We start from the raw sequence: 15763 nt of genomic DNA, 5'->3' as shown, positions 1-15763 counted from the left end.
TGTGTATGTAAATATATATTTTTACCCATATATACTTTAAAGATAAATATATATAGTTATGCATACACATATGCATGTGGATATAGGTATGATTATGTGCAATATATTTCTCTTACGTTTATAATATATTTCAAAGTACACACTTTATATAAAAAGAATGCACACGTATATTTATAATATGCAATTAAATATTTTAGAAACTTGCAATTATAAAAAAGGTCTATACAGATACAGATGTGTGTATGAAATAAATTTAGCTTATATATTTATAAATTATGTCTAATGAGGGCTACAGCTATAGATGCACGTGTTCGTATGAACTATATTCAGCTCATATACACAGTGTATTACCTGTGCTGTATCTACTACACACAGTTTATTGTTGTGTCTGTGAATATTCAATAATTCTTTCATAGAATTTATTTATATTCCTAAGATGTCTATCTTTTGTGTATGTATGTGCATAAATATAAAATATGAGTATTGGGTATAAAATATATACAATATACACTATATAGTACACATATATACACAAATAAGTATTTATAGTGTGTTAAATACATGATGCAATAGGGGGCAGATGGTTTTGTGGGTGTCCTGCACCCCAGGGCTCTGCCACCACCCACACCTACTTGTTTTAATTTACTGGGTTTTTTAACCCCACCTCACCTCCCCCTGCCCCAGCACGACACAGCCACAGCTCTGACATAATAATTTATTGGTTCAAATGACATTTAGTACCACAGTTGTCTTACCAGTGACAGAAGGAATGCATACAGCCGATGAGATGCTCTCATTTACACACACCAACGTAAGAAACGTGTCGGACAGGTCCATTTCTCAGGCTGGTACTTCAGGAGATGCCGGAAATTTCATTTTTGGGTAAAAATCCAGCACATGGTGTGCAGGTCCCAGCCTGCCTGCCCCGACTGCAGGAATTACAGTGCTCAACACAGCGCTGAAACATCACTTCAAGCAGCTTTTTTTTTTTTTTTGTCAGAAAAATGAAAACAAAAAAAAAATTAATTAAAAAAACCCAAAACAAAACAGAAACAAAGTGCAACCACCTGCTGGGGGAGGTGGGCTGGGACAGGCTTTCTGGGTGCCTGTCAGCAAAATCACACCTAAAGCTCAACCTCCCCAACCCACACCAGGCTCCTGAAACAGGGTGAAGCTCCCCACCCCTCAAACCATGAAACCACCGGTCCCAGCGGCACATCCCACCGAGCCGAATTTCGGGTTGGATCAGCACCTTCTCAGACGTTTCACTGCTGCCCTTCTTGGTTTCCGACATGATCAAGTGAACGATGAGGGGAAAGGGAAGTATTATTATTATTATTATTACTGTTATTATTATTCATTACTTTTAACATTTCAAATAAAACCACGTTGTGTTGTAAACAGAAGCTCACTCCTCAGGTCTGCCCAGCCAGTCCCAGCTAAGGTTTATGTTTGAAATGGGCTTCCACTGAAAGAAAAAAAAAAAAAAAACAAACCAGAGAAAATAAAGTTACAAACAGGACAAGCCCTGGCAGGCAGCAACAGCCCGGCACAAGCACAGACTGCAAATGGTCCCTGTCTTCCCAGTGCTCCTCGGCTCCAATTATCCTTTTAACTGGGCGACTGATCATCCTTCTGGCAGCATGGACATCACGCCAGAGGTGATGAAGAGGGAAGGACACCATCCTCCTCCTCCCAGCATGAGCCCCCTCTCTGCTCCGATGGCCTCTGCATCCTCCCTGGGGCAGGGAAGGGCTACCCGGCTCACACCGCAGAGGAGACAGCGATGCTGCTGCATCCCTGATCGCCCTCCATCCGTCCCGTCCTCTAACGCACAGGAAATAAAGGGCCCGAGGCTGACCCCCAGCCCTCGCCAGCAAACACACCTGCATATTCCTGAGGCAGCATCGGCCGACTTATAACTTTCTGAAAAGTCGTAATCCACTCCAGCTGGTCGTCCTCTGTCTCGCAGGCGAAGAGGAATTTCCGATCTGGGGTGACGATGGTTATCCCGTGCTGCCAATGGTTTCCTTGCGTGGACGGCGGGAGCCCTTCCAGCACCTTGTAGCTGTTTTCCTTGCTCCCGATAAAAACTTCCCCTCTGGCGAAGGCATCCTAGGAGACAATGGAGCGGTCGGACAGGCACGATTCTGAAGGGGAGCTCTGCGTCCCGGGCAGCCAGGACACGGCTCACCCCGCACCCCCGCAGCAGCCAAACACCAAAAGCACCAGCCATCCCACGAAGCCCCGCTCCAGCTCCTCCCAGGACCAACACCAGGGATCCCAAATCCAGATGCAGAAAAGCCTGCAGTTGGTGCATGGGGTTTCCAAAGCATTTTTGGTGAGTATCAGCGCACAAGGCCACTGCACACTGGGGACACCAGGCAGATCCACCTGGCAGTGACAGCTCAGTGCCCTCTTGCCCTCCCACCGGCCTGAGCCGCGATGTAGATTATTACTATTAATATTATTATTGCAGATGATAATTCCCAACAGACAGCCCAGGCACCTTCATCTTACCAGGGGATCTTTGAAATACATGAGCCGTCGGTCGTCCATGGTGAACCATCGCTTCTTGAATCCCTCCGTTTGCTGAAGAGTGAAAAACGCCAGGTCACACTCCAGCGCAGCACAGCTCCTTGCTCACCAGGCTCGGCCCAGGCCTATGGAGGCAGCCCAAGGAGCCCAGCGGGCTGGGAGGGACGGGGACAGGCGGCTTCTGGGCTACCGTGAGCCACCACAGCCGGGGTCTGGGCCAGCTACATTAGGTGGGCTTGCAGGAACTGGCAGTGAGAGGGGAGATGGGGTGGTTGGTCTGTGACGTGGTTCTGGGTTTCGTAAGGTTTGCTTCCAGTGAGGGTGGGTTGTGCCAGCAGCAGACCCTTCTCAGCCCCGTACAGAGCAAGACTGGTGTTTAGAGGGACTGCAGAGACACCTTATATCCTACCTTTGGCCCCGTTTTCTCCATGTACCCTTCCTTCAGGTAGTTCCTAGAAAGCTTTGGCACCAGCTGGAGCAACCGAAGAAGGGAGAAAAGAGAGCGCAGTGTCAGACGGAGGGTGCTGGGGCACCGCTGGGCGCGCAGGGCAGGGCTGGGGGGGGGTCACTGGAAGCAAAGCCCACGCGAGCTCACCCCTGGCCCCGAGCCCACCCCATGGCTCTGACTGAAGGCTCCGGTCCCATTTCTCCCAAAGCCCTCAGAAGAGTCAAGTGCAGAAACACCAGCAGTTCACCAGCAAAGCCAACAGCCCACAGGAGAAGCCCCCAGGCCAAATCCCACTCCCACAGCCAGCTCTGGCAATGCATCGCCTCCACCAGCTGCAGCGGGAGCTCCTAACGCAGGCCCTGAAGCACAATTTGCCTGTAAAGCCCCCTCAACACACGCTGCCCGTGCACTCCTCCTTCCTGCAGATACTGCTGACAGCAGCTACCAGCGCCGGGATATTTTTAATGCTGCTCAGCAAAGACAAGGCAGTAGCTGCAAGATCTTTGCAGATGCCTCCAAAATGCTCTTGAAAGATGATGAGTCTCACCAAAAATGGGGCCGACAAGTGTGGCCACACACCGGTCCTGCCTTTCAGTTAAACTGGTTATTAACGGCTCCGCTTGCCAAACTGCACTCCCGCAACACCTGATTCTGCCCAACAGCAACTCCGGACGAGCAGGCAAAGACACCCCAAAATACAACAGCCCGAAGAATCACACAGCTGCTCCGCAGCAGCCGGGAGCATCTTCATCCCAGATGCTTCATCGCGGGCAGCAACGGGCTCTGCAGCATTCATAGCCTGCAGCATTTGGCTCTGGGGACAGGGCTGTGGACGCTTTGCTAAGGAAGGAGCTCGTCCCCCTTGGCTCAGAGAGGTTCCTCCAAGAGGCAGCCTGGAACTGGAAATGGGTCCCCAAAGCATCTTTCAGAGAGCATCGCTCGCCGGGAGCTGCAGAGGCAGCTTGGAGGGCAGTGTGAGCAATTTATACCTCTCTACTGCATTTAACCTGGCTCCTGTTTAAATGTAATGCCTTTCCATCTCTCTGACAGGGTGAAGGAATCATAAATCAGACGCAAATGATGGCAACACCCAGGATGGAGCTACCTCGCATACATAACCCAGGTCTCTCCAAGCTGAACACTGTGAAGGGTCGTTCAGTATTTCAAGGTCATAAATTAAACCTTGTTAAACACTACACTCCTCTCTTTCCCCCGAAGAAAAATTGATGAGAAAGTGATGATAAGTAAAAACATAGACAGCTTACTTCCCACTGAAGCTGCCAGGGGGTGAGCATATAAACCCTTTCCCCAACCGCTGGACAAAACGGCTACTCTTAAGGTCTGCGGGGGTTTTTGGGGCAATTTGATTCAGTAACAGAAGTAGAGGATATGGAGGGGGGAGAAGCGATTACAGAAAGTACAGACTGCACAGCAACTGCACTACAGCCAGCTAACCAGGCTGCTCTTACAGTTTTTGTATTTGCCCAGTTTAACTTCCCATCAGAAAATGGTCTGAAGTCCCTCATGCCAGGGGTCACCATCCCTGGCACCGTTCTTTCTCCTGCCCTTGTTCTCCCCAGGGATTAGGATGGTTTGGGGCAGCTGGTATCAGTCTGAAGGGAAGGCTTTGGCTCCGGGGCTCCTCGGGGTGCACGGGCACCCGTGGGACAGACCCGGCCCTGGACCCCTCCCAGGTGATTAACAGAAGGCAGGTAATGCAATTAGATTGAAAAATCTATGAACTCAAGGAGGTAACAGAGCGACCAACAACAACAAAAAGTCCAGAGCCAGTGACGTTACACAGCAATCCCACGCAAGGCACTTGCTGTCAGCCTTGCACTGACAGCCTCGGGTATTACGTTAACAAAGATAACGCAATTAGCGGCTCCAGCTCCCGGAAAACACCAGACAGAAATTCATAAGGCAGCCTGCATCGACCTGCACACAAAAACCCATCCCAGAGGCTTGGCTACAGCACTGACTCTTCTGCCTTCACTTTTTTCTACCTTCCAGCCTTTGTTTCAGCTTTTAATACTATAGCAGCAACCTTGGAGAAAGATGCTTACAGCTTCTGTACACGTGACAGCGCTGGAGTTACTCACACATCTCACATTTTGAGTTTCCAAGGCTGGATGTTGGTAACAGGTGCTGCACGTGGGCTCCACAGCCCACCACCAGCATTTCAGCTCAGTAATGGTAAAACACTCTGAGGGATGCAGCACTCTCCGAGCCTCCCAGCTTGCTAACAAGATGCTAAAAATGAGCAAGGGGTGGGGGTGGGGGGGAACTGCAGGAAAACTCACATCAACATCGCTGGCTCCAGGGAATGCCACTTGTAAGTAATGAAACCGTGCTGCCCGGATGGCGTTGAACCAATCCACTATTTCCTAATAACGAGAAAGACAAGCACGGTGAGTGGTGTAATCTGCACATCAAATAACGTGATCCTGCTGTGTTTCAACTCTCCCATCATTTTGTCCCAAGTAACAGAGCGCAGTTTAGCAGCAGTCCTAAAAAAAAAAAAATATAAAAGAAAGCAGCAAACGGGTGAAGGATGGGGAAGATCCAGCTGAGATGCTCTGGCACTTCTTCCTTTCCTTGGCAGAAATCTCTCTTTGCTTTTCTAATTTTTTTTTTTCCTTTGAAATAATTGGTTATAACTTCTTCGGTCTTAAACTCACCTATTCATTCATCTCTGGTGAGACCCACAGAGCTTGTGGTGCCCTGGATGCCTTTTTGAGAGTTTCACCAAAAAATGCCACCTTACTTTTAAGTGATCTGCACAGCGAGCTCTCAGATAACTGCCTCGCAGTCTAAAGGTACGGGCGAAGGAAAGGCATTTTGGAAGGGAGATGTAGCAGCTGCCTGCATCAGGATGCTGAGCTGCGGGGAGACGGATGCTGAACCACCCGTCTGTCATTAACGCACGTGGAGCTTCGCACATCAGGGCCAGGTTCAATAAGCCAGACTTAATCCTAAAATAAACACTGTCAGCCTTTCAGGTGAGGTTGCCGTAGCATAGGAAAGACCATAATGAAGTAGAAGTTGGCCTTCAGTAAGATTGAAACTTTTTTATGCTTTAAAAATGATGGGGGGGGGGGAGAGCTCTTACATGTGATTTTGGAGATCTCAGTTTGAAGGAGTTGAATTTGAGGTATCACAAAAATGGTCTAACGTGGCAAACAGCCACCCTCTGAAAGTTCAAACACTTTGCTTTGGTTTGTGAATCTACTTCAAGTTGAAGGGGAAAAAAACCCACACACACCAGGCCATACAGAAACAACGTTTTGGAAAACTCTGACCTACTTGTCTGAGGTTTTACTCACTTATCACTTGCTTTCCTACGCTAAGCAGCTAAGCAGACCCCAGATAGCAGCACAAAGAGGATCAGCGAGAGGAACTGGCTCCTGAAGTTAATGATGACCAAACCAAGCTGGAGGTAATGAAAAATAAGCTGTAATGTTAAAATGTCGATATTTCATACAGTCACCAACTGGACGGCTATATATACATATATGTGGGTGTCCTCCTTGATTGTGATGCGAAGAGGGTTTCACCCTGCAGGAAAGCAGAAGCTGAACCCCTCATTGACTTCCCACAGTCGATAGCTTCTCGGAGTATTGATCGTCCGTTGCTGGAAGGGGCACCACCACCTTGCTTCACACAAACCTGTACCTACAATTTCTTCTCACTGCACCTCCTGCTCATCCATCCCCGGGGCTCAAGCAATGCACCCTTCTGCCACTGCCGACCGATCCCTTGTGCCACCTCTTCCCATCTCCTGGAGTGGCTCAGGAAAGGAGGAACACCGCAGAAGAGCATTTTGCTAATTTGTCCAGAGAAGGTGCAAAGGTCTGGGTTTACTCCCTCAAGGACGGCCTTTCCTAGAGGCTCTGAGCATCCCAAGGGCGATGGTAGCGCCAGCAGCAGCTGCTCCTGCCATGGCCAACCAAAGCCCTGCAGAGGGAGCTTCAGCCCCAGCCAGGAGCTGGGAGCGCTGGAAAATCCTCTCCTGCAGCTTTCCTGGCTCCCACGCAGGGACCCGCGGCAGGTGAAGGCTGCCTCCAGCCCTGTGCCCACGGGTGGGGCAGCCCTGGCGAGAAGCCCTGGTCCGGGTGCCTGCAGGACACGGGGCAGCCGGGATGGGGGAGTCACCCCATGCAGAGCATCGATCTCCGGCATCCGCAGGTGCCGCAGCTTCACCCTGGTGTGCTCAGTAGGTCAGTGCCAACGAGGCAACCCGCCCTGAATCCTGCCCAGGTGGAAGGCCAGCCAGGTCGTGACGGGATAGGCAGGGAGGGATCAGACCCCAGAAATATAAGACAAGAGCCTAAATCAGGCTGGAGCGCTTCAGACTGGGGAGAGGCAGCACCTCTGGGGCGCAAGGGGACACCCTGGGGCTGCTGGGGGAGTACGGGAGGGAGCGAAGGGCAGCGGGGCACCTCCGGCACCAAGATGTAGCTCACAGAAATTCAACCCGGGAGTTAGCAGACGGCATCAGTGTGTCCTGCCCGCCGACACGAAGGCAGGAGCAACCACGTGAGACCTCTGAGACCGCTCCTTCCAGGACCCCCCAGCAGAAAGCTCTGCATTTCAAACCCAAAAAACAAACAACAGTAAAACCCGGACTCCATTCCACAGCTGGGCCATGCAGACCACCAAAGCCCAGCAAACCACAGACACAGGCACAGTGGTGGGACGCAATTTTCACAGGAAACAACTTCTTCCTCTTATTTCGGTTTGAATTGCGGCCAGGGAGGTACCTGAGAGCACATTTCTCTATTACACATGTAGCTATTATACGCATACATGCATGTGCATGCATGTGTATTACACACACATTGCTGCGCACGGACAAAACCAGGCGATGCCACTAATTAACCCAATCTGACACACTAATTGCCTCCTGCCAGGAGTGCCCACCCTACACAGGAACCACATTCAGCTTCTGCAGCGCACGACAGGCATCATCCGGCTCCACCGCCATGGGAGCCCGAGCGGCAGCAGAGCAGAGATCAGCTTTGCTCATCCACCAGCGAGGAATCTCCTGGGGTTTGGTGGCTTTATTGGCCTACAGAGTCAGGAGGGGAGCGACTGCTGCAAGCACAGGCTGCTCATCCCTCGCAGGGCTGCCTGGGAACAGCTGGGAACGGGCTGTGCACTGCGACAATCCCGCAAATCCCTGCCGTGCTGGTCCACGAGGGATTGCCCTCAGAAAGCCTCTCTGACAGACAGGGCACTGAACGGGATGCAACGCCAAAAGCAGAAGGCCCACGATGGCCAGAGGAAAGTAGATGCGATGTGAATACGACAGCTTTAGGCTCTGATTTTGCAGCCACTCGAGAGCTGCTGGTATTTTATGGGGAGCCCCAAATATTTGTGGGAGGGAAGAAAGAGATGAAAATAAGACTGTGAGGTGATGTCTATCACGAACTCGTCTAGGTCTGCTCTCTGCATGGACACTGGTTTGTGGAGACGAGACCCATGGGGCAGCATTGGTGACTGCTGCTGTTCTTCACAGTTGCCCCCCAGGCTGGGACCCCCCTCACGGTGCTGGCCTCCGCGTCCCGCTGTCCTCTCTGTGCAAACAACCACCCCAGGCCCATGAGCCCTCTTCTTCACACTTCCTTTCAGAGGCACGAGAGGGCATTGAAGCAAGGGGATTTATTTCCATACAAATAGGCAGCTTTGCCTTTTATTAAGTACAAGACAGGCAGAGAAACCACCACTGCCCCAGATCTCCTATAATCCAGTTTGCTCCCCTTTTGCAAGTCCTTAGATCGAGTCCACCCACCTTTCATGGCTCCATTCACTCCGTTTCCTTCTCCAGGCACCAAGGACCTTGCCTTAACCCCTCTGCCCCTACATCTAGTTGCAAGCATCTCATTGTTTAGAAAGCAGGGTTTGCAACCTTTGTTCTTGGAAGGCCATGACAAACATATTCAAAGCTGGTTGTGCATCCTTTACCCCCACCCCTTCCACACCCCCCCAAAAAATTCCCAGCTGGGTTAGAGCCTGGTGTGCCACAGGCTGGCTCTGTGCAGCATCAACCCCCAGGACCACAACCCAACCACTTCTTGTTGCCTCCGCGCTCTCACCTTGCCGTCTTCATGATAGACAAAGATGTTCCTTGTGCTATTGTCCTTCAAGTAAGTGATCTGCAGTCCGTGTGGGTTCCCAATTTTTGCAGGCTGGAAAGTCGCATTTAGATGTTCGATCTTCATAATTGCTTTGGGTTCTTTTGCCTGGAAAACACAGCTGAGTGAGCAAATACCTGATAATTGTCTTTCAAACCAGAAAGCAGTTTACTTGGTCAGAAAAAAAACCTCCTGATTGAGGCCATTAGCTAAAAAATCTGACTCTCAGCCCACAAAACTGCCTAGTGATGAGATTTCAGAGGCTTTGCTCGAGCATCAATGAATGCTTTCTGCCAGCCTGGGACAATGCTCTGTTCTTCTGAAAAACTGAGCAGAGTTCAAGGGGAGAAAGGTTTCAGATCAGAAGCAAGATGGACAGGGCAAGTACCATGATAGGACGTTGTGCTACAAAGACAAGCATCTTCACCATGCCTCCTGTGTCAGCCTCTGTTGAATTGTTTCCTGATCCCTAGATCTCCTCCAGCCTCTTTATCTAATGAATCTAATGATAAGTGACCAGCATTCACACCAGGATAAGCAGTATCAAAGAAGAAAGAAAACGATTCAGCCAGATTAAAAGAAAAAAAAAAAAAAAAAAAAAAGACCAGACTGCTAACTAACCGGCCAGGATACTTTCTGCATCTCCAGCACCCACAGCTAGTTCACCTTTGCCCGAGAAGATGGAGGATTATCCCCCTTACCAACTTCAGACCTGGGTGCTAGGCTGGCAGGGGGCACCACACCCGCGTCCTCACCAGTCCCATCCTCTCACATGAGCCATTGGCTTCTGACTCTGCTCCTCCCCTTGCCCTCCCATCTGGGAACTTTACTTTCTGAAGGACAGATATATACCTTACAACCCACCTCTTGGCTGGGTTAGCCCAACAGTGAGCCTAGATCAGGCCCTCCCAGGCACCAATCCCACCTGCACCCTCTGTGGCAGGCTATTTGAACTCTGCAGCTTCGTTCGTCTTCCCACAAAACATCTCTAGAAGTTTACCACCCTTTCAGGACTGCACTGAGAAGTAAACTATCAAGCATGAAAAAAAACATCCCAAAAAATAAAGACTAGGGTCTTGGTAACACCAGTTTTAGGGCACAGCCAGGGGCCAGCAGAAGGTTGTGCAGTGGTGCTGTGGTTCCCATCACCATGTGGAAGTCCCTGAGCCGGCAAAGACACCAGCACCGTTTTGGGAACTTGGGGACTTGCTGTGAACGTGCAGCCATCACGGGTGACCACGGCGGGGAAATCCCAGCAAAGAGGACACGTCTAGACAGCGCCGTTCCCACCGCAGCTATGGTCAACAACAAAACAAAGCAGCTCTAAGCCACCAGAGCAGTCAATGGCGACTGAATGGGGGCTGCTGGGACTTTCACTTCTCCCTCAGTAATGACTGGCTCTCTCCTGTCCACGAGATACAATTGCACCATACCACACCAAGCTGAAGGAGAAGACGGTGCTACGGAAGCCGGCTGCAGGGCATGGAGAAGTGTGGATGGATGTTCCTCTCCTCTGCACGGTGTGGCTCATCGTGCTACCACGATTGCGTCAACTACTTGAGAAAACCGGTCAGTGGCTCAGTCTGGGCTGCTCTCAGCTGCGATGCTCAGGGGAGACTCAAAGGTCAGAGAAAACACCTTGGCTCCCTCCATTACGTGGTACAGAATAGTAGAGCATCTATCCATTCATCATTTCATGGTAATAGCTCCATTTCTCACTTACAATAAATGAAATGTGCTCTGGGGAAAAAGACAAATGCTCCCACACTGCTTGCCGCTGGACCAGAAAACCAGGGAGCTTTTCCTCCGGACAGCTTGTCATGCCATATGAAGGAGGTCTCAGACCCCAGTGACCACTGCAAGGTGGTGATACCTTCACCACAAGTTAGCTATAAATATGAAACCCACGTCAGTTGGGTGATGCAGAGCTGAGAAAAACTCCCTTGTTGGTGGTTTAAGAAAAGCCTTATCAACTCTACAGGGCAACAGAGCAGGAATGCGTAAAATGGCCAGTTAGGGCTTCTCACCATGACTGCGGTGGTGGCGGACTAAGAGCGAACCCTACTAATGAGAGCCATGAGCTTTACCTGGCACTCTTGTCCTGGAGTGACTGGGGACTCAGTGCTTATGAAAACTGGATAAATAAAATGGTGGCCTTGTTCCAAGATGCTCTTACAGCTGCGATCCCCTGTCTGCATACAGCAAGCCCAAGTACTCACATCATTTTTGTTGAAGTACTTCAGTGCACCTTCCCTCTCTGATAATACAAATTTTCGGCTTAAGAATTGTCCGTTGTCGCGTCCTCTCTTCCACAGAAATCCTTCTCGGTACCCTGCAGCAGAAAGCAATTGCTGAGAATCAGGGATCAAATGCTGTATTTAAAAAAAAAAAGGGATAGAGTAAAGAAAAGGAGAAGAGCTTTGACTTCAAAACCAAGCTGACCAAATGCGTGGCTAGATTGCTCAAGACACGAACGAAACAGGCCTCCTCCTTCAGATTTGCCCTTCTTGCTCTGCTCCTGCTCTTCTCCAACAGCTTCTGCTTCAGATGTCCCCGCTCTGACATTGCGACGGGATTTCCACTGCGCATCCCGCGCTGCGATACAGGTGAAAACTTGAGGAGCAAGATTGTGTCCCTGTGCGGGCTCAAAAAACAGAGCACCTGCCACAGCTCCCAGTGCCAGGGATGCTGCTCAACTTACTCACATAAGTAGCACTTTTGCAGCAAGGCAAAGGCAGGTGAGATCTGTCCTCCTCTGTTGATGCTGCGAAAAAGTGAAAAACAGGGTGTGTGCACGCAGGGAAAGTGGTTTGGGGTGAAGGGCTCTATTGGAGCAAGCCACAAATATATCTTTCACATGGAAAAGGGGGAAAATGCTTGCACTTCTTCCCACGGACTTCAAGGCACTTTGGTTCAGAAAGCCACTGAGCCAGCCTTAGCATCCTCTCCCCTCAGAGTGGGTCTGCCCCCCTTCCAAAAAAATCTTAGAATCAGAAAAGCAATTACAGCTGATCACTGCCAGCATCTCCTGCAGCAGCCACAATGCCCAACTTATCTTGCAAAAAGTTTAACTGATGCCCTTATTTTAAATGCTTCAAAACAAAGAAACCCCAAGAAGTGTCCAATACAAGTTTTGTGAGTATTAACAGAGCAGTTTGATGGTCATCCCCCATTTATTTAAGATATAATTACACAGAAGTCCCACTGAAAATGTGTTCCCTTTCTCCCTTAGTTTCAGCCCTTTTCAATTTTTGTTACTGGCTCTCAGGAGCTAGGATTTTAAAGTTAAAATTTATGTGTTTTATAACAACTTTCATCGAAGTAACTAAGCTTTAAACTGGAATCAGCAGGCAGCCTCTCCTTCACCTGCCTTCTATAAACCAGTGCTGTGCAGAAATTCCTCAGTCAACCTGCTTTTCATTTGTCCATTCTGATATAGGATTGATTTAAACCACCGATGAAAAGACGCAGAAAATGCCTCCAACCAGCTCCTCAACACTGACGCCATAGGTACAAGCAATATAAAATGTTTCCATACCATAAAAACCTAAAGCAAGAAGAAAATGCACATGGACACACATTTAATGATCAGAAAAGACAGGAAGAAAAAAGTGATGTCGACAACGGCTAAAGATGCTAACCAAAGGGAAGCCGCCAATCTCACTAAACATGTCTTTCTGGTAGTCAAAAAAACCCATTTCTTCTGTTTGGACTTACAGAACTCCAAGTCAAATCCTTTCTCCAGGTCCTCAGAGACTTGGTGGAACGCCCAGCAGAGCCACCGAGGGCTGCCACAAACGAGCGCAATGGAAAGCCGTGCTGCTGCCGATGCTGAACGCTAACGGCAGCGCGCATCATAAATCCCACCGGCACACCCAAAGGCGGGCACGAGGGACTGCAAATGGGCTGATAACTTGACGTAGATGGAAGCGGTGGAAATATTTAAAGCTGTCAGCAGGCCTTCCTTTGTTTCTTTATTCTACATGGGGCACACGCTGCAGCAGGGCTGTATTTTAAAGTGTGGGGCCTCACCCTGCTCCTCTGAATGGGTGTGCGCTGCCACCCAGGAACCGGCACAGGCGTTTTCATTTCAGAGCCCGCAGGGATACCCCCTCAGGCGTTACTTATAACTCGCTCGCAGGAGAGAACCAGCCCAAACTGAGGGTGCACCTCTCCCACCATCAGGTCCAGCCGTCCCTGCTGCCGGCTTAGACAGGACAGCCCAGACCCTCGGTCACCCCACAGCCAGATGGTGATGCCACGCCACTGTCCACTTCATCCTTCCACCTCTGAGCCCTCCCACCCCTCCAGTGCAGGACAAGCTTCCATCCAGCTTGGAAGAGACTTCCCTAAGCCACAAGCAGAAATTAATTCATTCCTTCAATTCAATCCTATCCCAACCATGGGCTTGCTATGTGCTTTTTCTAATGAAAAGAGATGATTGACCCATTGGAGGGCACAGGGAGCAGGATTATTCAAAAATCTGAGCAAGAGGAAGCAGCCAGGAAAGCCACCGACACCCAGGTGAGGGCAGCCGCATCCAACAACAGCGCGGGAAAAAGCCCAGGCTGACGCACTGGCATCACCGCCGGGGTAGGAATTAATTGCCGGGGAGCCGAAGGCTCTGACTGATTCAGAGTCAGATGCTGCTCCCTGCCAGGCTCACATCAGCAAAAACGCTCCGTACCCTATAGCAGGCTGCGCATGACGGAGCTGAATAGGAATAACGTCTCTCTGACAGGAGACAGACAGGCAGTAGGTGATGCTCGGCTGAGACATTTATAAAATGCAAGATTTGCTTAACGAGAGGCAGGGATGCTGCCGGGGCTCTGATGGCTGGCGTTTGCTGGCTGCTCTCTTGAATGGCAAAACGTTAAGCAGCTTGCTCTCAAAGTGTGCAGTTTAAAACCCAAGGACAGACAGTTTCTGTTCCTGAAGGGTGCTGGTTTTTAATGCCAAACCAGTTGGAGCAACAGGAGAGCACTTCAAAAGCCATTCCTATTCACTTCGCTCAACGGCAGAGACTGAGAGCCTCTCTCTGCGCCTGACGTTTGGGGAACACCAACATCTCACAGAGGGCCGGAGAGCACTGGGTTTGGATAAAAAGACATCAGTGTCAAACCAGAGAGAGGAGAGACAAGACGAGCAGAGCAGTGACATCTCCAAAGGCAAATGCAGGGCAATGTAGAAGGAAAGCCCATCTTTTCCTTCAGAAATCCCCACCTGGGGTTTGCTCGGTTCAGCAGAGCACTGGGCACACAGCTCAGCTCTCAGTAGCTCCACCTCAGAGCAGCTCAGCTCCGCAAGTTTTGGCTGCAGGTCCATCCATTCACTCATCTCAAGTGTTTCACCACAAACATCTGAATGGCGAAGGATGCTGCAGGCATTCCTTATTAAACTTCTTCCCTTCCGCAACACATTTTTTGTTATTTTTCCTTAACACTTAAGGGATGAAGAATAAAATTACTCTGCATCTCCCCAAAGAGGATCTCAAATAATTGCCAAACTGTAAAGTCCACCTAACGTTTACCCCAGACAGATGGGCATCTGGTTATACGTGGAGAGGGAAGCCCAGAGAGGTTTGGGGAGCTGCCCAGGACGGAACTGTGAGCCAGTGACAAAGTCAGGCTGGAAACCCAGCTTTCCTCTTACATAAGGACATTTCACCATTTTGATCCTCTCTTTCCAACATTTTGTGGCAAATCCGCTCCAAGGAAGAATTAAAAAATTCTAACACGACACTAATTGTTACCCTTTTCCATAGTTCACACGCCAGCTGTTCCCAGACCAGCCGCCTCTGCGAAAGAGCTCCTGGCTGCTCTGATGAAGCCAGCTGCTAACTTCACTGTACTTTGGTACATATTTTCATAAATCCTTCGTTTGCTTCTTTTCTTTTTCTTCATTCCTTCCTTCCTCCAGGGCTGTGTTCTCAGAGCTACTCCTCTGCTCTGCCCAAACCTGCTGCCTGCACCCCTGTCAACACTGATTAGCGCAAAACGCCATGAACCAGACTTGAACCCAACATGAAGCCGTCCAGGTTCCCCAGGCAAACTGTATGTCAGCAAGACGTGTCCTCAATGTCCTGATCTAACGGATTGTGAAAACAGCTGGAGAAGGAGTTGAGAAACAAAACTGCAGGAAGGCATCACAGTTGGAGAACTAAACCGTCTCTTCCCCGTCTCTGCGGGCTGCACTACCTTAGCAACAGCTCAGTATTTAGAGGTATCTGGCCAAATTCAGATCTTCATGAGGGCTGTTCTGCTTACGCTCAAGCTAAACAACCACTAACCCTACAACACTTGCTGATTGCTGGTGTTGGACCACGCAGCATTGTGTTGCCAACACGTTTGCTTCCTCTCCCATGGTGCAGAATGAGGGATGCGGATGCCTGCCATCATCCCTTTTAACCACCAGCACCCAACCGCAACTGCAGAAAGGACTACCTGGAGAAGACCTGCTGGAAAGCACCTACAGGCACCCTTCAGAAATACCACTCTGGCATTGCCAACACCGCTCCTGTTCGGTTGTCAAGTTTTCTGCATCACTTCAACCACCCGCCAAGAGCAAAAACCAATCACTTGCTTCGGTAGGCAGTTCTGGCACAAACCTGCGACGCTTGCAAAGAAAACCACCATGCAGT

General features: G+C 50.0%; 1 protein-coding gene across 1 annotated transcript in view; it reads right to left on the bottom strand.

The window, feature by feature from the left end:
• Positions 1 to 701: 701 nt before the first annotated feature.
• ADAP1 (ArfGAP with dual PH domains 1) overlaps positions 702 to 15763 on the bottom strand; it is a 57055-nt gene continuing 41993 nt past the window's right edge. Inside the window, exons 5-11 of the mRNA XM_086759648.1 lie at positions 11343 to 11455; positions 9085 to 9231; positions 5290 to 5373; positions 2948 to 3010; positions 2521 to 2592; positions 1887 to 2115; positions 702 to 1468 (exon numbers count right to left, since the gene is read on the bottom strand). Of these exons, the coding sequence (XP_086615774.1) occupies positions 1440 to 1468; positions 1887 to 2115; positions 2521 to 2592; positions 2948 to 3010; positions 5290 to 5373; positions 9085 to 9231; positions 11343 to 11455 (737 nt within the window). The 3' untranslated portion in view covers positions 702 to 1439. The remainder of the gene's footprint in view (positions 1469 to 1886; positions 2116 to 2520; positions 2593 to 2947; positions 3011 to 5289; positions 5374 to 9084; positions 9232 to 11342; positions 11456 to 15763) is intronic.

This window comes from Chlamydotis macqueenii, chromosome 15 (assembly GCF_036417535.1).
Source record: "Chlamydotis macqueenii isolate bChlMac1 chromosome 15, bChlMac1.mat, whole genome shotgun sequence".
In the NCBI taxonomy this organism is placed as follows: domain Eukaryota; kingdom Metazoa; phylum Chordata; class Aves; order Otidiformes; family Otididae; genus Chlamydotis; species Chlamydotis macqueenii.
The sequence above is the reverse complement of the archived record's forward strand: the minus strand, read 5'-3'. Positions and strand labels throughout refer to the sequence as shown.